At 38.9% G+C, this 25,220-nt stretch overlaps 2 protein-coding genes across 2 annotated transcripts in view; both read left to right on the top strand.

Moving 5' to 3' along the window:
• The first annotated feature begins 219 nt into the window (after positions 1-219).
• stn1 (STN1 subunit of CST complex) lies at positions 220-7,983 on the top strand. The gene is made up of 9 exons (XM_022223033.2): positions 220-499; positions 1,382-1,477; positions 1,760-1,837; positions 3,285-3,458; positions 3,767-3,878; positions 5,144-5,288; positions 5,618-5,740; positions 6,451-6,523; positions 7,567-7,983. The coding sequence occupies exons 1-9, from the start codon at positions 367-369 to the stop codon at positions 7,722-7,724; spliced, it is 1,092 nt and encodes a 363-aa protein (XP_022078725.2). The 5' UTR covers positions 220-366; the 3' UTR covers positions 7,725-7,983.
• Positions 7,984-9,945: 1,962 nt separating this feature from the next.
• Positions 9,946-25,220, top strand: part of LOC110963291 (SH3 and PX domain-containing protein 2A-like) — a 132,390-nt gene continuing 117,115 nt past the window's right edge. Inside the window, 1 exon segment of the mRNA XM_051945512.1 lies at positions 9,946-10,684. Coding sequence (XP_051801472.1) covers positions 10,589-10,684 — 96 coding nt within the window. The 5' untranslated portion in view covers positions 9,946-10,588.

The raw sequence follows: 25,220 nt of genomic DNA, 5'->3' as shown, positions 1-25,220 counted from the left end.
TAAACCCAAAAACCGTGAGTCTTTGTGTCCGTGAAACTACACGTCCCATAACCCTTTGCGAAACAAGGACGCGCCGGACTGACGGCAAAATGTTGATATATTCTAATTTGTTAAATTCAGAAATATGTCAGTTAGGATCTGCCACTGTAGCCGTTCTAATATGATTTTTATAAGTTTGAAAAAAAAATAGTACAAAATAAGTTAGCCAAACGTCACATGACCAGTACATTCTGAAGACATTCTTTAGTAGAAGAAGAAGAAACCGAAGAAGAAGAAAAAGTTGTTTACTTTTTGGCTAGCGGCTGCTCATTCAGCAGGGAGACGGGTACGAAAATAGCTGAATAGTGACTTTGCTTGCATGATGAGATGCAGGCAGCAGCGATGGATCCAGCGGAGGAGCCCCCGTCCATGCTGTGGGGTCTGGACCCGATCTTCTCCGCCTTTGCTCGACTGTACGTCCGAGACATCCTACAGATGACAGAGTCCACGCAGGTGCCAGGTAGCAGCACCTTGTCAACACAAGTTTTGTCACGCAGTTTGTTTGGTCTCGAGTTTTGTTTTTTTTTTTTTAACTTTCACGAGTTATTGCATGTAATAATATTTATCTAACTGCTAGCTCATATGATGTACTTAACTTTGAACAACTAATGTTCAAACGACAGTAACTTCAGTGACAAAGCTAACTTGGCTAACAGTTTAGCACTAGCTATGCTCATGGCGAATTCGAAATTTGAAGGTCCCATATGGTTAAATGTGTTTTTTAATCGATTAAAACGTAAAGGCTAAAATAAAACCTGTGGCAATATGAAGACGCTAACTTCTACCGTTCATTGAATAGATGGGCTCACAGCTTTACAAGCCAGTTAAGATTTTCCATTCAGAATGAGCAGTGACTTCACAGTCCAACAGGATTATTTCCTTTCTACAGCTGCTTCTGCTAACTCCAAATGTCTGAACCACGAGCAAAACTCACCAAATGTTTTGCCGTTGGCTGCAATAGGGAATAGAAGAGTTTCCATTCACTCCCAGCATCTGAAGAACTGAACATTCAGGGGATACTTATTGTTGATGGCAGTGTCTGGACAGCAACAGCAAAGTTTTAGAATCAAACAGTTGTGGGATATGACAAAATTGAAGCTCTGGGGTCCTGTCAGTCCTGTCGGTGGGATGAGGGCTAAAGATATTATTTGACAGTGCTATTAAACACTCGCACAACTTGATATATAAATTTGATATTTAAAGACAGAGAAAACAGCTTAACACACTGTGAATCCTGAGTTTTTATTGATAATGTGACTGAAAATTCATTTTTTATTATGTATTAGTTTTCTTGGTAGTTGAGCTAACCGTGTGTTGTATTGTGTCTGCACATGTCTCAAAGGTATTTACTTCTACAACATGCATCCAATCTACAAAGTGGATGTACTTGGAACAGTGGTTTACAAGAGAGAAAGAGATGACTTCTTCTGTTATGGAGGTACTGCTGCTGTGTCCCTGTGTGCAAATTCAATGAGAAAAGTCAATATATAATAACTGTTTTCTATTCATATTTTAGATTCGCTAGTATAATTTTTCATTTCCTCCTTTTACCGGTGAAGTAGTACTGAAACATTCTGGTTTTATTATGATCACACAGTCTGTTATCATCCTTTTGTTTATAATCACATGCGGGTGCCTACATTCATCTCCTGCGTAATCTAAAAATAACTTGACTTTGATTTTAAAATCTTTATTTTGAGTAAATTCCTTGTCTTCACAGTGGATGACAGTACTGGTGTTATCAACTGCTTGTGCTGGAAAAATGACCTGCTGAAAGAGAGGGAGGATCCCAGTAAAAGTAAGTTTACATGTGTTGGAACATCAGTGTTTGCAGGCTGTTTGTTTCTTTATTAAGTAAGAACCAGATTCACTCTTAGTTTGCCAAATCACGACAAACTGACTTGGTCGTTTTCTCTCTTAATCTATTCGTTGTCAAAACCATGTCTAAAAATGGTGAAATCAGGGATTCCGAAATACCAAGATGTTGTCCTCAGATGTCTTGTTTTATCTGCTACTAGAAAGTATTCTGTAGAAATAATTTTAAGGTAATGGTTTTATTATATTCACTTTCATTACATTACTGTTTGTGTAGTTATTTATTTATTTGATTATTTGTTTTTGAATCTATTTAGAGATGATTTTCACCACATATCCTTCCATGCATTGTGCATGACTTGATTCCTTTACTTGTTGGCCATCTAAGTGGACTGTAAGAAGCCCAAAACACAACATATGACATACTAGATCCTTATAAAGTTCATAAGGTGAGCTCTTTTAGAAAGTGTGACTAATTTCAAACATCCCATAGAAACTGCACAAGTAGCAGTTCGCTTAACTGATTGACTGGTCAGTCTGCACCTCGTTATCATTCTAATACAGGAGTTATTAAAAATACTTTTGCTTGTTTGTATTTCTAAACCAGTCACAATCATGTTGAGTGGGGCTACACCGTGGATGCAGCGATGGCGTCCCTGCAAAATAGTGGCAGAGAACTTGTTTTGATGGAACATTTGCTTGTAGGGAGACTAATATGACTATTTCACCAAAAGCAGGGCTGCCTTTTTACACAATGCATATTTTCATAGAAACTCGCCAGTGCTAGTGGCTATATTGCTGGTTGGCTGCTACTTTCCTGTAGTGAGGGAAATTTTAAATAAAGTAACTTGCAGATAGCGGAAGGGCAGGAGTAGTTTTTTGGTATAAGAATGTATGAAAATTACGCAAAATGTTGATCGGCATTTCTCAGAGTTCAAGATGACATAATTAAAATCATTAAAATGTCTTTTTTGTCCACAGCAGTAAGATATTTAATTTATTGTCATAGAGGAAGAAAGAAACCAGAAAACATTCATGTTTAACAAACTGAACTCTAAGAATTTTTGCTTTTTTCTTCCTAAACAGTTACTCAAACTGATTAATCGATTAGCCAAATAGTCGCCAGCTTTGACGTTTATCTCAGCTTTTTCACTGATAACAAACCAGGACAATGAGTTAAAAGAGCCTAAAATCTTTACAGAGCAGAGGAGAACTGCAAAGTTGGATAATAATTCTCTGAGTTGGTCATTTTGTCTATTTATTTGATTCATTGTTTATATGAAAATATACGTTTTTGTAGCTTTCTGGTCTTTCGGTTATTTATCTTTTGCCTTTTTGTAAAGTAAATTTTGTAAATAAAGTTGTTTTCAAATTCATATGCTTATATTTTTTAATTAGTTTCACATCCTCTTTTATTTTATCATCTCCAGCAGCAGGAAAGCAGAGTGACGGGGCCCAAGGAGGCTTCAACCCTGTCGCTGAGCTGAAGAAGCTGAAAGAAGCCCAGCAGAAGCGCTGCCGCCTGGAGATCGGAGAGCTGCTTCGAGTCCGAGGATCAGTGAAGACATCGAGACAGCAGAGAGAAATCATGGCCTCCACCTACTGTGAGTGGAGGCAGCTGACCTCGGCAGACCACAGAGACAGTTTGACATTGATTTCAAGCACATTCACAGCTGTACCCACCTCCTACAGTTTTATAAATATTCAAACAAGCCCACAAATCTCTGAGACAGTTCAGTGAAGGTCGTTAACAAGATAAACCACAAACAAGAAGCAACTGCACTCGCTCACAAATGTCTTCCAGTGGCTCACAAGGACACTTTCTCTTTGTCAGCACATTTTTTTATGAGACTGTACGCTGTTCTGTCCTCTGCTGGTTCATTCATCATCTGGGTGTCTGTGTGTGTCCCAGATAGAGTGGACGACCCGGTGATGGCGGAGCAGATAGCCTGGATGATGGAGGCTCCTCAGCTCTACAGACAGTGTTATGATAAACCACTGCAGCTGCAAACCAACGCGTCAAGGTACAAACATCAATCCTTTCATACGGATTACGCTACTGAACTACAGGAAGATAAACCCACCTCTAAAGCCATGTTTAGAAGCTGAAACCGTGTTGTTTCCATCCTCCTGGTTTGGAGAGAATAAAGTCTACGTATTGTTGTGTAGGCAATGTTACACATGACTGTAGGGAACAGAGTAGACGAAGCAGAACCAGTTTTTGTTCATTGATGATAATTCTTGAAGAAGAAAAACACAAAATTTTATTCATCTGCAAGAGAAATAGTGCGAAGTCAAATGTTACATCATAACTTGTTCAGAATGTGTTTCCTTCTAACATGAAGTGCATGACCTCTTTTCAGAATAACTCAAAAACCACCTTGAATGACTGTAAAAACTTTTTTGCAACATTAGGGAAGTATTTTAAATTTTTCAGCAATTTTTTTTTTCTAATGCGATACCTCAGTATGTGCATGGAACTATGCTGTGGAACTACAGTAAAATGAAACTGGCATCCTTACAGTTTTTCAGAATAAGTTGCTTATTCACATATCAAGAAATTGGGATGGTACAAGAAATGTTTTCATTTCTAAGCACATTAAGAAGTGACATAAAAGTTTAGCACAGTTCGCTAGTTCATAGTCAAAGACATTCTGTGAATTATTAAACAACTAAATTCAGATATTACAGTGGATACAGTAAATAAAGAAGCTTCTTTCTTGTATTTATTTTAAATTTCGTACATTTTTTTTCTTACTGGCAGCAGCAGATTAGCTGCATGGAGTCCAGCATTTAGTTCACCCCTGATCAGACATGTTCTCCCAACATTATCTGAAAAAGCTTCTTGTCCTGTCAAAAATGTTTGTCTTTCTCATAACCGTTTAGTGTTGTTAAAGTCAGGTGAATGTGGAGGAAAATCCATGACGGTTGGAGACATGCTTAGATTAACATCACAAAGCTGCTTAGCAATGTTCTGTTGGAAACTGGAGGTTTCTAACAGATGAACAAGCATTTGCAGGTTGATCTAGAAATTGAGCAAAACCTGAAATATTTCTTCCTCAGTTTTTGTGTCTGAACTTTTAAAATTTTCACATTATTTCCAAATTTACATGAAAATGTTTTCCATGTGGAATGAAGAGTAGCCTGCTGTGACTGTTGAGTCTTCCGCGGAACACACTGTGAAAGGAGTTCAAGCAACCTTCTGTCTTTGATCTTTGGATCAGCTGTTCCATAAAGAAATGCTTTTCTGTGAATTGTACCAAAGGCCGCATTTTTTTGTGTCTTTCAGTGACTCGGCCGTCAGTTCCCTCAGCAAGGCAATAAATATCATCAAGGATTTCTTGAAGCAGAAGTCGGTGACCAGGTTCAGACCCTATGATGTCCTGGACCTCCTGCAGCCTCTGATCTCCAGGCAGCCTCAAACAGCAGACCAGGTACGGCTGAATCCGAATATGGAAACCGTTTGTGTTTGAAGATCTGCGGTGAGGGGATGAAACGAGAATCAAAAGTCAGACTTTATTTGAAGCTGAGGTGAGAATGATCAATGAAGTAAATAGCACAAAACCAGGATTTCATTTCTTAAAGAGAAGACTTTTGTTTTTATTATTTTTTTGTTGCAGTTATTTTAAAATTCTGTAAATTCTAAAATTACAGATGCTGGAAAGTCAAATGTGTTCAAAATACGTGAAGGAAAAACAGTGAACATTAAGTTTACATGCAAAGCGTCACAGGTGTTGTGTTGTGTTCCTCTGATGTTGTTTAGGAGCCTGTTGCAGGTTCGTCTGGATGCCAGCAGCTCCGCCAGCTTCTGAAGGAAGCTCTGCAAGTTTTACAGGATGAAGGCGTCGTGTACCGGAGGGTCAAGTCCCAGGATGAAGTTTATCTGGTAAGAAACAGCAGAGAAATCTTAAATTTGTCTGTCATTAGTGGATTATAATATTAGTATTGATTAAGTGCTATTGAATAAATTGTCATTAATGATTTAATGAAATTAAGAAAATATTAACTCTCTGAATCCCCAAATCTGCCAATAGGTTTGAAAGGTCATGATAATTCTACCATTCATCATAGCCACAAACTAAAAACAGAATTAAGTGTCAGATTTTCAACTTCCCAAAAATCCTTAAATTACTCATCTGTGACGTGCCGTTTTGTCAAGAAAACTAACCAGAGCTAAACTTAATATTGTGATACTTCATGCAAATCATCCTTGAGTTCAGAGAGTGAGCCAAGAGGGCAGTAGGCAAGAGACATACATGTCAAAATACTGTATGTTTTAGAGCTGCTGTAGTACCGGGTAGAACCACTAGGTGGAGCCTTTTATGAGATGCAATGACAGGTGTGTTTACTGACATCCTGTAACGGTCCATAAAATGAGCACACCTCATCACAGCCAGGAGTTTAAAATGTTGTGACAAGCCAGGAGCTGAGTCTATTTTCTGGTAAACATTATGTTTCAGTGGTTTTATCAGCATAATAAGAAATCACTCAGTATCTTTTATTCATTTCTATGATTGGTCATTAATGTGGCCAACTGCATCTCTATAATATTTTAAATGTGGCAGCATATTGATTGTGTGTAATGTCATTCTACAGGTGACTGCAGAGGACAAAGATCTGCTGATGGCTGTCAAAGACATCATCAGGGAGGACTCAAAAAGAGAGAAATGTACGTTGACTTCAATTTTTGCTCTAAAGAAATATAAGAAATGATTGATTCAAGCTGGGGCAATGATTATTTTCTACATCACAGGGCAAACATGCCTTTTTGGCATATTGTTTATAAAGTGTCCTGACAGGAAACTAGTCTTGTGCGCCTCCTCCTGAGTCTGATTTCAGGCTTTAGAGAATCAGTGATGGGAGATTTCAACCAATCACAGGTGTTTTCAGATTAAGGGCATTGTTTTTATTGGCAGCTCTACAGATGCATGTTCCTTAAGATGGCAAAAAATACTGCAGTAAAAGTTATTTCTTTTTCATCAAGTTGCTATAATGCAGTAAAAGTTATTTCTTTTTCATCAAGTTGCTATAATGCAGTAAAAGTTATTTCTTTTTTATCAAGTTGCTAGTTTAACTCTACAGATTTGCTCTTGCATATGCAAAGTTTAGTTTGTTTTTGGTACTAGGGTGCTTCCATATGTCCGTTTGGTTGGAGGTATTAGGACAGAAAGAAGAAAGCTGTGGGAGGACTTCTGGTGTTACTGAATTATGAATATCTTGGATATTTGGTAAACCTATGCAATATATTTTTTTCTAGATATACTGGATTTTGTGAAATATTGTTATTCTTGCAGACAAATCTGTGCAATATTAATATTTCTCAATCTGTGTTTTTATTCATGAAAGAATCTGTGCAATGCTATTGATATGTGCAGTATTGTTGTTTCCATCCAGAGGAATTGGAATAAACTGAAATAGTACTTCTATATATATTTGGGGTCATTTATTTATTTTTCTACTGATATTTCTTCGATGCTTCCTTACCTTATTTTACCTTCAGGTTTGACTGTTTTATTCCATACGAATTTATCAAGAATGAAGCTTTTTACCAACTTGTCAAAGATTACATTAGCACAACATGCCCTCCTGCTGTGGATCACTGCTTTATTTTCACCTTTTCAACCCACTTTAGACAACCGAATATTCTCTTCAGTTGTTTGTAAAGTGTTGACCCTATAATGTGGGAGTGTTGACACTTGTTTCTTCCTGCAGATGCAGAGAAGGGCTGCCACGTCCTGCACATCCTGTCAGCAGTCCGGCAGCGTTCCAGCCTCAACGTGAGCAAAGCGGCTCTGGAGCTCGTCCTCAGATCGCTGGAGTGCAACAGTGATATCATCAGCACCATGGAGAACCATTACATTGCAGTTTAACGCAGCCACAGCGTTCCTCTGTCCTCCTACTGCTCCACAACATTCAGTGTGTTTACGTAAATCGTGTCCTCTGCACTCTTTAGTTGATCTGGAGCCTTAAACTGATTCCACAATTGTATCTTAATTTGTTCCTGTATTTAAATGTGCTGAGGTTAAATATTACGTGCATTATTTAGAGAGAAGCTTTTGAGACTGCTGTGCTCTCCACTGTTGTAAATATATGCAAAATTTTAAATAAACAACAAACGGACCAAAGACACAGCTCGTGCATGGTTGGATTAGTCTGCCAGAGGCCCTGGGGCAAAAATACAGAGTCTCCTGGGTCCCCATTAAGCCCTGTTTCCCTGCAGTGTGTGCAGATTTTCTGAAAAATATTCAACAGAAACAAGGTGCCAAAAAGTAGAGAAAATAGAACGTAACCCCTTCGTCTATCTCAACACAATGTCCATCGATTACCTCAGAAAAAAACATGTAAATGAGATACATATGTATGTATAAAACTGTTGATACGCATAATTCTCATGATTTTTGCTACCATTATTAAACAAGCAGCACAGTTCATACTGTTCTGCACCCATATGTCATATCTACATGATGTAATGATGCATAGTGGTGCAATTATGCTGCACCATGCATTTCCACATTTTTATATGTATATATGCTGCATACTGTATATCCCATATTGTATGTATGCTATATAAGTGTTGCATACGCCAACTTGGTATGTGGCAATTCATGAGGAGCCCGCAACAAACTCTCAATGCAAAGCTGGAATAACAGTGGGTCAAAATGAATATTATTTCAGCAATAAAAGTCTGGATTTCCCTTCAGATACATAGAAATTTTCCACTGAATGTTTATGGGAGAGGTGCTGGTTATGACAAACTGAGTGGGACAGTGTTTTACAGTTTTACATAAACAGTATTTTGCTTAAGATGACATTTTAAAAAGTGAATAAGCTGATTTAAAATGAATCTACTGTACTAATGTGAACAAATCTGTAGCATGGACTTCATAGCTGCTTTGATAAAGTAGAGATGATGTGGTTTAATGGGGAAGACAAGATGTTTTGTTCACGATTAATTCATTATTAGTGAATGTTAGAGTATTTACAGTAGAACATAGAATAGAGGATGCATCACAAACTAGTTTGGCTCCATCTCTCATAATTCCGATAAATGTCTCACACATGGTTTATTTATGTATGTTTAAGTATGTTGAGAGCAGCAGAGAAAGAAAGAAAGATTATCTATCTATCTATCTATCTATCTATCTATCTATCTATCTATCTGCTGTGTTTATACATATATACAGCGCCCTCTATAATTATTGGCACTCCTGGTTAAGATGTGTTCTTTAGCTTCTAATAAATTCATTTTTATCTAAATAATATAGGACCACAATGAAAAAAAGAGCAAAATCCAACCTTTAATTCAAGCGCATTTATTCAGTGGGGGGGAAAAAAATCACACATTAAGAAATAATTCTTTTACATCAAATTATGTGTGATTCAATTATTAACACAACTGATGTTAATATTTTGTACAACCCCTTTTTGCCAACAAAACAGCACCTAATCTTCTCCTATATTGCATTTTTGTACAATTTTCAGAGTGAGGGTTTGCTTCTGCAATAAAAAATGAATTCATTTGAAGGCTTTCAACACATCTTAACCAGGCGTGCCAATAATTATGGAGGGCACTGTATGTATACCTAAATAAATCTCAAATCTATATATTATTACTGAGTTAAAGCCCAAGTTTCATAAATTAGGGATTTCTGCTTTTTTTGGTTCTTGTGTATAACTCTGATTACACCAACTGGATCACACATCACCTGTGCATCTACCTGAAGTGCCCCTTTTGTAGAAATGCATAACTGACCTCAAATGCCCCTTTTCATTGTATTTTATATTCATTATTAATTGAACTGACACACATTCGTTGCCACAGTGTGAACCTCTCAGGCCCCTGAGGTTCCTGGTTCAAGTAAAGACCGTCAGGTTTCAGGGTCTCTGTGGTTCTGGAGTCCAGCTGCTCCCAGTGACAGTAAAGTCCTGAGTATTTGCTCCACTGAAGGATCTACTTTGTGCAGTGAATGGAGCGGAGGTGAGCCGGTGGTTGTGTTTGTCGCTGTGTGCACAGGGGGGCACTGTTTGGTCGTTAATTGGCTCTTTGAAGTCTGCCAGGCTGCCGCTGATTGGTCGCCTGTGAAACATCTGTATCCATAGTTCCAGCGGCTCGTGTCTCCGGCCAGAAAGCTGCTGCTGCCCGGGACGGAGCGAGTTAAAGCCGCGCAGAGCAGCTCCAACATGCCGTTTGTCTCCGAGCGCACAGCTGCAGCCAGATGTTCGAGGCGGAGAGGAAAAGTTCCGGAGCCCCGCAGGACGCAGAACCAGTGATCCCTCAGCTTCGTGATTATGTGTCACGCTGGTTGTGGATGAAACCACAGCAGTTTTTTTCCAAGTCGCCCTGAGGACGTGCGTGAAGCCCATCCCACTCCTGCCGAGGATCCGTGCTGCAGCTCGGCTCTGCTCTGCTGGATCTACCGGCTCCTTCCTGCCTCCACCAGGAGCTCCAGGTCCGCGGATGCCTCCTTTAGCAGACACAAAGAGGCGCTTTTAGCATTTTTAAGGTGACCGCCTTCCTCCAGCCTGCAGGCGGGACTCACTGCTCGATCCTCGGCTTCCTCCCTCTCATGGACAATTGATAAGTTTCCGATCAGATTGATGATTGGCGGCTGCGTCAGCGGCACCGGATCGGCCGCGGTCTCTGTGTGGATTGTCGGACGCCTCATGTAGTGATCTTTGGGCAGCATTCCTGGAGCCTTCCTGGAGCCCCGGCAGCTGTCTGCCCGCCGCCTGCATGCAGAGCCTTTGCAGGGTCAAGATGCAGTTTCGGACTGTGCTGGACGTGAAAGTCGTGGACGTGGAGAAGAGGCGCAACCCGTCGAAACACTACGTGAGTCACCTGCACCCTGTCACCTTTTCCCACCTTGTCCGGAGTCAGCGGCGGCCTGTTCACGGGCTCAGCGTGGTACCTAAACGCACCATGTAGTCCCTGCAGCCTGGATGCTGCTAAAGCTAAGCTACACTGGAGATCAGAAATAAACCTGCTGACTAATTCTGGTTTCCTCTGGTCCAGGTGGGCTGTCTCCATCATGAGCTGCTCACCTGCTTTGGTGCAAATCTGCGGCGAAATCTATTTACAATTAAGCACACATTTGAATTACTTTCTGCTCTTGGCACACACACAGTTAAATGTTCTTCCTACTGCACTTTAAGATTTTTTACAAACAAGTCATATGATGGGTTCAAAAAAGGGATGATTTTCCTATAATTCAATTCCCTATCAGTAAATACAAGTAGCTTCTGAAAAGATAATTAAATATTTTTTTTGAGTGCAAAGTAGTTCATAATATAATATTTATTTCAGTAATTAAAGTTACCTACAGTAAATAATGATTTAATGTAACTGAGTACATTGACTGAAGTGCTGTGCTTCAGTACATTTTTGTTCTAAGTTACTGAAGTATTTCTATGTTTTGCTACTTTCTGCTTCTACTGCACTTTATTTTAGAGGCTAATATTGTACTTTGCACATTTATTTTGGAGCTTTAACTACTAGTTATTAGAATTGACTCATAAATGATGTCATATTGTAAATTAATCTACCCAGCAGAATATTAATCACATTAAATTACTTTAATTAAATTCAGCAGTAATAATAAAGTGTAAACAATATACAAATACCTTAATGTACACATTAAGGAATCAGTTATATAATCCACAAATGTAATATTTATGTTTCTATGCTTTATGTATATTTTGATGCTAACCCTTTTTTTATTTTTTAGCTGAGTAGTTTTATACAGTAGTATTTCTGCATAATTAAGAATCTAAGTACTTCTTTGAAACAACAATATGATAGAAAATTAACTGATACTTACTAAATATTTAATAATTTCAGCCTAAATGTGAAGATGTGCAGCTTTTCTGTTGAACAATTATTTTAATTTTAACACTTTTTAAAAGCTTGAACTGTTTGTCAGACAAACGTTACAGCGCATTTAGCTAATTATACGTAATTACTGAACATTTAAATCTAGAACTTGAAATTGTAATAGGAGATTTTTACAGTGTTGGATGTGTTTATGTGCGATCGTGGTTCAAATGGTCAAATGATTAATCTTCACCAAGTGAATTATTCATCAGCTAACCTGCAGTTTTTATTATATCGTGACGAGGAAGCAGAACTTCCACATTCAGCCTCACAGAGCTTCTTTTTTGCAGATTATGTACATTTATATATCATATGTTTGAAATATATATGTATAGAAGTAAAGCTGGAGTTCGTCCTGAAATGTTACAGACTCAGCAGCAAAACATATTCCACATTTATTTATTTAAAACAACATCGTCAGCAGCTAATAATCTCCCTACAAGGACCATTTATGAGCTCATCTGGAGCTTTTGATCATATCACATGATCTTCACCAAGCCATATAAGTTTTCCAGTTGTCATCAAATAATGTTTTCTTCAAGAAAAGAAATCACATTTATAACGTTCTTTTTGACGACATTGTCAGTAATAGTCTAACTTTGGAGGTCCATTTAGTAGCTGATCTGGAGGTTTTGGTCTGATCACATGCGCTTCATCAGCAGATTACTAGATGCCCGACCTCTGGAGGAAGATGTTGGGGCGTCTGGGACATGCTCTTCATCAGAGGAGTCATGCAATTCTGAACTCTAGATAGAAATAAATAAACAATGTAACACATATACACGCGTAAATGCACTAAGTTTGATAAACAACGTCATCGAGAGGGATACACGAGTGTAATCACATATTGAAACTTTACTCGTTCGTCCTAGCAGATTCATGTTATTTTGGTATTAGGACAAGTTAGACTCAATACAGAATTCTAACGTAATTCCTTTATTATTTACTAAATGTACTAAATGTAGAAGAGTGGAAAACAGCAAAACAGGCAAGATGCTGCAGCACTCCGGGCACTTCTCTCATGTACTGCGCGCGTGCACAAATAAAGGGGCGAAATCAGAGGGAGGGAGGGACCAACAGTGTTTTGGGAGACGCTGCGATTCAAACTCCGGACAGCAGCTTTAACTTGTCATTTATCTCAATATGTTCTTTTTTTTTTAACATTTTATGGACTTTTTCCTCATGTTGTCTAAGAAAACAGCATTGTCAGCTGCTAACAGTGTCACCTTAAAGTCCATTTAGCAGCTGTTTTGGAGCTTTATCACATGGTCTTCGTCGTGACTCTGTATGTTCATATTTTGCATTTTATGAACTTCTTTTCCACATTGTCCTAAAAAACACATTTCCAGCTTTTATATTGTCACCACAAGGTCCATTTAGCAGTTCCTCTGGAGCTCTTGAAAGGTGTCAAACATTGTCTTCTGATCTTTAAAATGCACTGTTCTAAGTTTCAGTCATCCTCTTAGAATGTGGGTCACTTCATTCCCAGCGTTTGGGACCAAACAAACCCTATTAATGTTATTGCCTTCCTGAACTGTGCTTCTTGTTGCCTCACTCATCAATACCTCACTTGTTCCAGGCGTTGGTGTTCACACTCTGCACTTCAGCTCTGATCCTATTTCGAGCTCATAAACAAGTAATAGTAAATGACCACCGTGAAAAGAACACGGTCCTGTTCATGTGCAATTACACTCCTGCCGACCCTCGGGCTTAAGGATATGTGGAAACAATTAGCACCCTTATTCTTCTTTATATGGAGGAATCCACATGTGCTCCTTTATCAAACGTACATTGCATGCTTTACAAGACATGCAGACATGTTTAGTTTTGTTTTTTACTGCTTAAAGCCTGTTCAGGTGTGTGATTTTGCATATAAAGGGCCTCAAAAATTCTCGTTGAAATCAAGGTCTATTTTTCATAGAAAAGAACAAATTAGAGAACTCACAACCAGACAGTGCAGTCACGTTATCCTCAAGTTCAGAGCTTCAGTGAGGAATTTTTCATTTATATTGACACAAGATGATCAAAGACACTGCAATCTGTGCCTTTAGTTGAGTTTATTGGAGTGACCAACAACTGATGCTGCATCTTGGACTTCGACAAACAGAATTTTATTATTTGTTTTTGGTCCGCTGCAGCTGATATCTTTCACAGCAATGTGTGCTCACAATCAAGTTGGTCAAATTCAGGAAAATGTAACATTTTGGTGTAAAATTACACATGGCTTTGTTAAAATGCCTTTGTGCATTCATGTTTTTGATGTTTAATTTAAAGAGAAGTTGAACTTGATTGGCTTGTGGTTTCTAACCAATCAGATAACAACCAATCAGAGCTGTGGGTGGGACTTAAGAGTGATGACACCGGGTAAAAGGGAGCCTATGACTATGTTTATTTTTTACACACAGTCTATACATCCATCACTTCTAATTATTTTCAAAAACTTAAGCTAAGCTATTCCCTCATGCCTGTATCAAATAATCAGTCAATCTTTTTATCTCTCTGGACAAGTAATATGCTTGATTTAACATGTGTACTTAAAATGTAAAATTATCCCTTCATAACAATAAATGATCATAATATATATTTGATGCAACTGTCTGCCACAAAGCAGTAGACTGGCTGCCAAAAAATACTGTAAAATAACAGAAAATAACCATTTGTTAAAACACAATCATCAAATAAAAGCATTTTCTAGCTGTAATTTTTAATTAGCATGTGTAGCTTTCTAATGTCTAATGAAGGGTATTTTACTTTTATATATTGGATATAAGCTTGTTTACGCATGTATGTACATATATAGCATAAAATATCTAAATAAAATACAAAATTAGATAGATAGATTGACAAATTTCATACATGCAGTGATAACTTAATGAATTTCTATAATTCATCTCTCATCTTAGAATAATTACAAAATCAGTAATTCTTTGCTACTTTCTTTGTTAAATGTCACTAATTTTAACCAATTTTCCAAATATATTTACAGTAATAAATCTGATTTTAACAGTTCATCTCTTAAATAAAATATTTTTTGTTCATTTCATGCATTTGCAAAGGTATGTTATAGCATTTTAACATCATTTTTTGTAAAAGTATTTGTTTTTTTACATTGTATGTGTAAATTGAAAGCTGATTGATATCTTTGTATGTATCAAAAATTATAAAATAATCAGTAAAATAAAAGGGAAACATACAGTAAAATTACATATTTTTATTTTTTTTTTACAGTGTAGTGTACTGTGATCTTCTGAAATCAGTGCAGCTCTACATGCAGGCTTGTTGTGTACAGTTCAGGTGTAACTGGAGTCTCTCTGAGCTGAGCTGAGCCGAGCCGAGCTGTTCTGGGCTCCTCTGTCTCAGCGGGTCGATCGGTGGCCTAGTTTCCCCAGTTACCTCGTCTCCAGAGACCCGGCGAGTCGCTATGAGAAGCAAAACGAGGGAGGGGAGCTGGGAAAACCAGAGAAAGACAATCTGTGGCAGTCACTGAATCCCATTTGTAATGTTTGTGAAGCCAGCTGGAAATGCTTATCCTGAGAGGAGGCGGAGGAGAATAAAGGAAGTGTTCGTCGGACCGAAGGGAAAGCATGAGTCCTGCACACAGTTGTCCGGTTTGTGTGTGTTTGCAGCAGCAGGACGAGGTGATAAAAGAGAAAGCAGAACCGGGCTGGGCCATGTTTACTTTAAGCTTCTGTTTCCCTACAAGTCCCAGTCCCATAACATTTCATTTTCTAGAGACTCCGCAACGGCCCAGACTGAGGACGGTGTTGTTATTTGGCACCATAAAGCATGTCTTCAGAGAGCTGTTCCCCACTCAAATATTTATTGGCCTATCAAACACACAGTGATATCCCGGTGAAAAAGGTCCCTTTTTTCAGGACGCAGGAGTTTACAAGGCTGGGTGTTTTTTTTGGGCTCTTTTCTGGAGAGTCTGATCCTCTGTTCTACATTTTCCTGTAAAATTACTGTTAAATCCTGGCAGCTGTGGTCATATTTGACTGCATTTTTACAGTGTTAGAACTGTAATCTACTTAAATAGTTAATGATAGTATAATTAGTTACAAAACTCTACAGCAGAGTATGAAGTTTGTCATTTATTAGTATCCGGAGGGAACGAATATTCGGATATTCGGGTCCAGCCCTACTAGATATTAATTGTAATTTAGGAAAATGAGGAAAATCTGTAAAATAACAGCTGCCTGTGTCAAGTTGCTTACACAAAAAAGGCTTTGCTCTGTGGAAATGTTTTCTTTTCATGGTTATTCATGTTTTTGGCTCCAAAAATGCATCAGATTTTACAGTATTTTGGAAAAATAGTGCATTTAGCTGTATTTTTCCGGTACAGTAGTTTATTACAGTGTGAGTAGTTGGTAGGTGGAGCTGCACCGTCCGTTAGTAAAGTTGATGTGCTTGATGCTCTGAATTTGTAAATGGTAAATGGTTGTATTTATATAGCGCTTTTATCCAAAGCGCTTTACATGATATGTCACATTTACCCATTCACACACTGATGGCGGGAGCTGCCATGCAAGGCGCTAACCACGACCCATCAGGAGCAATTAGGGGTTCGGTGTCTTGCTCAGGGACACCTCGACATGAGCACGATGGGCCGAGGATCGAACCAGACGGCCGCTCTACCCACTGAGCCATGCCGCCCTGTACGTGAAGCAGAGGGCCGCGAGCGGGAATTGAACCCGGGCCACTGCGTCGGAGACCAGCCCCTATACATGGGTCGCCTGCTTAACCCATTGAGCTATACAGGCGTCCCTGTTGGTTCCTGCACCGACACGATTGTCTGACAGAAGAGCCAGATGCTGTTATTACCGCATGCATGGAGGCTGTTTTCCCATCTTCAGTACCAGATGTTGTTTGGGAGGTTTTTATTTATCCCGAGTAAAAGCCTTAAACACATTACAGCAGCTCTGTTTTGATGAGGACGTCTCCTGGTGGGGTGAAAACACATGTCGGAGTGTTTGAACATGGCCTCCAGCTCCTCGTGGCATTCTTCTTCTTCTTCTTCTCAACAGCTTGACTAGAGATTGCATCACTCAGGAACAGATCTGATGATGAGAGATGAGGCATGCGTGGGCATCCTGTGTGGCCTGGCTGGATACACTTTGGGTTTTCATGGGAAAATGATCGTTTCAAACATCCATGTTCTGCTGTTTTAGTCTGATGTGTGTTTTTATATGAGAGGAGGGACGGCTGAGAGACAAGAAGAAGAAAAAAGAGACGGAGTTGCTCTCAGCTCATTTCTACAGATCACTAGATAGTCAGGGGTATTGGCTAAAAAGTCATTAGAATCAGACCGACTTGATTAGCATGACAGGATATTCTTTCTCTGCCGAAGCACTCCAGCACGATTTATGAGAAGTATTGGATCTGTGTGATAACAGATTAGATTTAGTCCCTCCCATACATGCAGCTTCATGCTATAGCCAAGAATGTTCAAGAACGTTCATTGTTCCATGTTGTGATTTTTCATCAAAAGTCTTACATGTTGTCAGAATGCATCTTTGAATTTTCAGCTCAAATACTACAGAGATGGATAATTTCACTGTGAAATTATCACAGTGTATAACTCCAGGTTTTACTCCTGTTCTAAATGGGCTGTTTTAGTGTCTATGCGGAGAAGCCGCTGTCCCCGCCCCCTTCAGGAAGAAGACTCTCTTTAATCTGTGATTGACAGCACGGCAGCTGATACAAATGTGAATGAACATGTGAGATCAGGACTTTGTTTTGCTTCTAGCTTTCTGTCTGAGTCATCATTTGACATGGAGATATCTTTGGATTATCAGAACAGTTGCTTTCACTCATGTTTGGAGAGTTTGTGGTTATAAAATCTGTAGTTTAGCAGTGCAGAATGGCTATAAAGTGGTGAACATGTGGTCCCAATGAGCTGCTTTTCAGCATCTGTTTCATCCTCGCTCTGCTGTCTGACAACAGAAATCTGTAAATGAGAACAGCTTTATTGTGAATTCAGCTATACTAAAATTCAATTCATGTGAGCACAGAGAGCAGGAGAGAAGCTAACAGATGAAAACAGCAGAGTTTTGGTTGAACTGAAACACAACAGCCAACATGAAAACACAGTAACCCATCCAGTTCTTGTTCACTGGTTTAAATTAAAGTTTCCACCATCTCTGAATGTCCCTCACTGTTACAGAGCTATGTGGACCTTCAAAGCTAATGTTAGCCAAATTAGCTGCACAACATGCTAACACTAAGACATTTACTGTTGCTGTTGTGACATTAGCATCAAAACTAATAGTAATCCACTGGATGTTCAGCTCCTTTGATGCTGGGGATGCATAAAAATAGCAGTCCAGTAAAATTCTTACTTGCCTGTAAAGCTGGGAGGCTAACTAGTTGTTGGGGGCTTCTTAATATTCTCACAGCTTTTATTTCCCAGCTCTACGTTTTAACAACCACAAAACACAATAAAAAATGATTTTCACCATATGGGAGCTTTAAATTTACAAACCCTGAAAAGCATAAGCTGCCATAAAGAGATGAGTCACAAGAAGAGATTTATAACAAGATAAGAGATGGTGCGTTCAGTTCAGGAAGCTCTGATGGCAAAAACCTGATCATCCTTCATCCCTTACTGTGACTTGGTGTTAACCAGCAGAGCTTCATCCGATCACAGTGACTAAGAGGCACATTTCAGGCCAATGAATCAGGTCTAAGAGCGAGATCGTTTAAGGCCTTGAAAGCAAGCAATAAAATTTTAAAATCAATCGGAAATGTAACAGGGAGCCAGTGAAGAGAGGCCAGCTCGAGGGGGGATGTGATCATGGATCTTTGTCATTGTGGTGAGTCAAGCAGCAGCAATTTATACCAACTGGAGACGACGAAGAGGAGGGAGTCCGGGGTGGTAACTGAGTGAAACATGCTGCAGTAATCACACCTAGAATAAATAAGAGTGACTTTATAGTTTAGCAACAGATAGAAATGACATGTAATAAATTGGTATTGTTAATATTATCCCAAGATTCCTAGCAACCTGCTTCATGTTATTATTATAATTATTATTAATATTAATTAAGGATGGAGTATTAAACACATATTTAATTCTTGCAGGTAGCAGGTAGTTGTAATCCCCAATAAGTTCAGATCAATTCTCCAAATGTAAAGCAGCAAACAGCTGACAGGACAAGTAAGTACCTAGATGGTGCATATATTAGTACTTAAAGAGGCCAGATTCGGTACATTTGCAGGTTTATAATTTGCTTTTTGGGGTCAGTTAGAGTATGTTTACATGCTTTAATGTTCAAATGAAAGCCGCTTTATAACACGCTGAAGAAAAAACAGTGGAAAAAGAAAAATGCAAACTTAAAAGGTGTGTTTTCTTTGTAAAAATTGCTTAAATTACACCATTTATCAGACAAAACTGTAAAAACAGAAAGACTTTACCACTATCCTTGAACTAATCATGTGTAACTTCTAGTTCTGTTGGGAAAATTAACCAAATCTAAGTTTAAAACTGAATTTTTTTGTCATTATCACTCTTTTCAGCATGTCTCATTTAAAAAATGGACAAGTTACACCAGATTCTGATCCATCACTAAAATCCAGGGACCTTTCAGCTGATCTGCAGTGTTTCCATAAAGTCATAAAGTGGAGACAAGGATGTATATCAATAAAAAAATGTAATTAGTGGAACATCTCTATTACGTGGAGCCACTGAAAAACACGTGTTTGTCGCACATGAAGGCAATTTGCATATGTTGACTCCATTTTTAATTTTTTTGTCATATAAATAAACATAAACATCCACATTTTCATACAAAAACAACTGGGTCATTCTGCACAAATGACATTTCTGAGTTCTCATGGTTGTTCTGTTTCCATAGAGGTGCAGGACTTTATATTGTTGTGACCGATGAGCCCACAGTGAAGCAAAAAAACCAACAAAAAACGCTCTAACACCGCTGCTATTTAATTTGACCTTGTTATTGCCGCTCCTGATGCAGTTTGTCTTTTTGTGGCACAAGTTATTATGTAATTTTAAACCTTTTTGACTTCCAATTTTTGCTCAGCTTTGAGGTCTGGCAGCTGTCTGATGCCGCTTTCAAACTCACATGGAGAAGTTAAGCTGGCAAAATTCAATTACCTGCAGTCCACAGTGTGAAGACCCGAGTCTGGAGCGGTGTTTGTAAAGTGATTTATGTGAATCCACGACCTCGTCTGGCCTTTCGCTTTGCCGAAATCTGATATGAAAGAGCTTTAGGATTGTTCTTAATAGTTTGAAATGTTATCAGAACCACCACAAAGGCCAGGAAACTTGTTTTAAAAAGTCAAAGGGCTCAGTTTTGGCAGTCTTTGGTGAGCTTATGAATGAACTTTTCCTGCATTTTATTTCACTCCTTGGACAAATTTGTGTTTGTCTTCATTTTCATTTGTTCCTCGTTTGGGCTGAGCTGAAAGAAAAACTGACATGAGTATATTTAGCGCAGCTGTGGCTACATGTGGAAAGACATGACTCCCATGAATTTTTTCCAACCTGACTTCTTTTTTTTTTTGTCGTCAGATCATTTGCGCTTTCATGGTCTGAAACTATGCCGTCTGCCTGTTTTATAGGTTACTTTAAATATAGTAGTTTAGGCGGGGTTCGTGGCCACATTCTGTGCCCCGCCAAGCTCTTGCCTCTTTCGCCTTCTTCTCCTGAAAACTGTGAGACCGGCTGCTGGCTCTCCTCCGAATGCTGTAAGTTGTTTTCTATCTAAACTGTCATCGATTTAAGTTAATCTTCATTATTAGGCTCTTTGAGGAGAGGCAGAATATGAAAAAGCATGGATGTTTACAGCCGTTTAGCACGATGAAGTAATCAGACGTCCAGTTTGTTCCGATGTAAGATGTTTCTGTCTTTGCGTCTGAGCATGAATACAACTTTTTGTTTTCAAGCTCCTCGGTGGGAATACAAGGTCTTCTTCTCGCTATCTGGGACATTCAAACCCCCCAAGCCTTTCTTTTGAGTTGTGTTTTTCTTCTGTTGTTGTCCCTGTTTATCACTCCTTTGAAAAGGAAAGTTTGAGCGCTGTGGAAGCTAATCTGTTATAAGAGAAGACTTGTTTTTACCCTCGCTTACAGACCGCTTCTTGGTTGATTTAACAGAGATTCGTCATTGCAGGAGCTGTGTGAGGAAACTGTAGAATATTAGGCCATCTGAAGCCTCCTCATTGTCTCCCAATCCATCGATTTGAGTTCCTGCATCCAGATGTGGGCGTTGTTATTAGTTTTAACCACCTCGCCCAAGTTTCAGCCTTCATTTTGGAAGTGCAGCCGTGTCTTTGGTCCAGACATGCCTGCTGAGCAAGAATTGTAACTCCTGGATGTTAAACTGCAGACTCTTGGTGTGAAATTGTGTCTGAAATTGTGAAAGAGGCTCATCTCGTGGAGTTATTTAATTTGCAGACAGATTATTTCCTAACTGACATTGGAGTGAGTCACTCGATCGAGGGCAGTTCGCCTGTTCTTAGCGCTCACGACCGGCCGTCCTCGAGCTCTGAGTCAGCTCGCGTCGGCTTATTTTAGTCGCCTCGTGAAAAGGTGGAGAAGAAGAAGCAGCTACCATGTAATATGCGGAATGGAACAATGAAAGTTTAATTAAAATTAGAGGATGTTTGCTGCTGGATTCGCTCTGAGAGGCAGCGGCTTGGCTGTAATTCGCTGCCTGTGTCGGGTTTATTTCGTGGGCCGGGAGGCCTTTAAGTTTGACTTTGACTTATTTTGGGCAGAGCAGTGAGGCTTGTTGGTTGTGTGTTCCAATGCGGTTGCCATCTGCTTCTGGGGTTTGGATCCTTTCAATGAGTCCACATCTTCCAGCCTGGCTGCTGTTTTATACTTGAACTCAGCACGACTTTGCATCCGAGTGGAATTAAGCGATCCAGAGGCATGATGGGAGGACGAGACTCTGAAATGTGGAGCACTTGTGGTGTCTAAAGTGACTGAAGACAACAATATATACCTGTATTTTAAAAAAAAGAAACAAAAACTGTAGAACTACTTTGAAACTCCCAAACTCTGCTGTACTTGGATCAAACATCTACCAGTACATCAGAATTTCATGGTACAACTCGTCATACCTGCTCTATTAGTTACAAAATTTCAGCTTAAATAACTTTTTTCATTTTTGTGACTAAGTATTTCATATTAGAAGTGTTTTATGTGTTTAGTTTTGTATTATTGTGACATGCAACTACATATGATTCAGAGAATATCACTATTAGATTTCTGCATTTTTAATTTTTTGTTAATAAGATGTTTTTTTTATGACGGCTAATTTTTTTTGTTTTGTTTTTTCATATTTCAACTCACCCCTGATAAGAGATCATCACGGCGCAGCGACTTCCAATCGCTGGGCCGTTTACAATCGTCATTAACAAGCTATCGTTAACGTCGTTACCATCGCGTGGGAGTATCAGCGACAATAAAGTGTTCAAACTTGTGAAATCGGCGTTCAAATAAATGTAATCCGCGGATCCGCGGTAAATTCCCATCCCTGAAAAAAAGCGGAATTCCGCGAATTCGCGGAAAAATCACATCCCTGCAAATTAAGACAAAAAATGGTTTCTCTCATAGGAATAAAGCATATATCAACCTTTCCATCAGTCTTGGATTATTGTGACATTTTGTACATTTGTCAGCTGCCCTTAAATGCTGTTTATTACTTTATATAAAGCTTCATTAGTACTGATTTACCTCATCTTTGTGAACTGTACACAAAGGCTGGTGTCCCTAGTTGTCTGTACAGTGATAGAAAATTTGTATTAATTATTCAAATGTATTGTTTTTTGTTTGTTTTTACCTGCTTACAATACAATGTAATATCTACATTTGAAGACATTGTACAATACTGACTTCCACATATTAGTGTGACATGCTGCTACTCATTGAATATTATTTACTATGTTGTTATGAGACATTTTTAAAAGTTTAGTAGTTTTAGCCTGCAACACTCTCAGTGCCACATAAACATCCAATACCTTGAACAGAAATAGAGCCGCAAGAACTAGAAGTCAACTATTAAATTAATCATAGGCTATTTTGATGATCTATTTATCAGTTTGAATAGTTTTATAAGAGAAAAAACATCTACATTCTGAGATTCCAGGTTCTTGAATGTAAATATTTTCTATTTTCTTTCCTCTTGCATGACAGTGTACTGAATATTTAAGATTTGTGCACATTATTTAGGACTTTGAAATAAACTGATTAATGTCTTTCACCATTTTCTAACATTTTAGTGACCAAACAACTAATTGATTAATCAGTTTGAGTGTTTCTTTAATGAATGAAAAGATTAAAATCCCCTTATTCCAACTTGACAGTATGAAGGTAAAATGAATTTTTTGGGTTTTTAACAAAATAAGACATTTGAGGATTTTGTCCTAGATGTTGGGAAACAACTATTGACATTTTATTGACGTTTTCTGACATTTTATTGACTAAAGAATCGATTAATCCGTTTTCTGATTAAGGCTTCTTATATTTGATATTCTCTAGTTATTTCCCTTCTTCTGAATATTTTTGGTTGTCATCCTTCATGATTTTCAACATTTTCTGACATTTCATAGCTCAAATAACTGATTTATCAAGACAATAATTACCAGACTTATTGACAATGTAAATAATTATTGTAGGCCCTCAAATCCCCTCTGAGCTTTATCTTCTCCGTGTGGACTGCTATGTTCAACCAGCTATTTTGGACATTTGTGGCACTGAAGCTGATCCTTTTGCAGCAGAACAAGGCCTCATGTGACACCTCAACCAGCAGCTACCTCACTTTCTAAATGTACGCCCTGTTGTCTCTCAGAGCAGCTTCATTAACCAGCTGTAAAAATAGGCTCTTTGCTGGTTCTCACGTGTCCTTGTTCTGCTACAGAAGTCACAAAGGCGCTTGCTGACTGTGGCTGCGTATGCGAATTTTCAGATTTTGTGACTCGGCGGTACCCCGGGGAGCACATTTTCATAGCAATAAATGCCAAAGCTAATCGCTGTGGTGACACCCGCTGTGCTAAGAACAAGTTTGTCAGTGTAGTGTGACTGGATGCCAGTAGCTGTGTTTGCATGAACATACTGCCGTGGCTCGTCGCCAGCAGAAGCTGAGCCCCTTCTAGCAGCAACACGGCCTTTCAACCCACGGCTTTGTTGTGGAAGCTCTTTTAGTTTCAGGCTGCTGCCCTTCTTACATCGGCGTCAGGTCTTCCGCTCGGCCTCATTCGGCTCTGGAGGCTGCTGGCAGGTACAGATCAGTCAGAAAGATGGAGCAGCGACGGCTCACGAAGGAAATGCGGCGCCTTTATTTTTTAATCTGAATGCTGCACATGAAGCAAAGTCGATGGTTTGAGCGCTCACGGTGGCTCGATGCTGAGTGGATTTCTATTTGCGCTCCGTCTGGGCCACTTCACTGGAATGCCTTGGCTGGGTGACAACTTTAATTTATTGCAAATCACTTGATAATGGCTGTTTTAGCCGAATGTTGAAGACGCGCCAAATGCGTGCAGCTTTGAAGTGCTTAGTGGCTGCAAAATATACCGAAATTTGTAACAGGCCGTTATGATTGGGCCACAGTAAATAAAAAAAACTATCAACATTAACATGCATTTTTTCCCCCCGATATGACACATATGTAATGTTCATTATTTTTTAAATAATTTCACAAAAAAAAAGACAAAACTTGGAGTCAATGAACACAAAGTGCTGGCAGGTGTTACCAACACTGGAAAACAATGGTGGCTCCACATGATACAGATCTTCTACTGGATGCATATTTTCCCATGATTGTCTCCTCTCCTCTCTGTAAACACTGCATGCAATTTAACCAAAAAATTCCTCCAATTTTTAAATTTATTTTAATGTTTTGTTTTTGGCGAATTTTTAAAAGAGACGTGTTGAAAAATTGATATCTCTGTTTAAAGCGTAGACTTGTTTAATTTTACAAATAGAACGAGAAGTTATGCAGAGTTAGTTCAAAAATGGTCAGAAAATTGAAAATCCAGTGATTTTTTTTCTCTGTTTTTTCATTTTCTTTTTTAGAAACGGTGGAATTTCTGGTGTAAGTTTTGTGGTTCAGATGGTTAAAGAGCCCATAATCTGAATTTTTTGGGTTCCTCTCTTGCTTTTTTATGCATGTTACAGGTCTACAAACTTACAACACCCAAAATGCAGACCAAAGGAAACACCTTGTCTGACTTTTCTTCTGTTACTGATCTACATCACCGTGTAACACATTCGCAGAACACCTTACTAGTAGAATGAGCAGTTTCTTCACAGTCCAGCTTTATTTCCTGACTACAGCTGCACAGATCTCTCTGCATATTTTCAGAAATCTGTAGTTACTAACCAGCATCGCCTTGCTTTGGTCGGCCCAGCTGACCAATCAGAGCAGACTGGGCTTTTCACCTTAAAGAGACAGGAGCTGAAACAGAGCGTTTCAGTCAAACATTGAGAGGAGGTTCTCCAGCAATGTACAATATCAGAAAAATAATACGTT

Source organism: Acanthochromis polyacanthus, chromosome 3 (assembly GCF_021347895.1).
Source record: "Acanthochromis polyacanthus isolate Apoly-LR-REF ecotype Palm Island chromosome 3, KAUST_Apoly_ChrSc, whole genome shotgun sequence".
NCBI lineage: Eukaryota > Metazoa > Chordata > Actinopteri > Pomacentridae > Acanthochromis > Acanthochromis polyacanthus.
The sequence above is the reverse complement of the archived record's forward strand: the minus strand, read 5'-3'. Positions and strand labels throughout refer to the sequence as shown.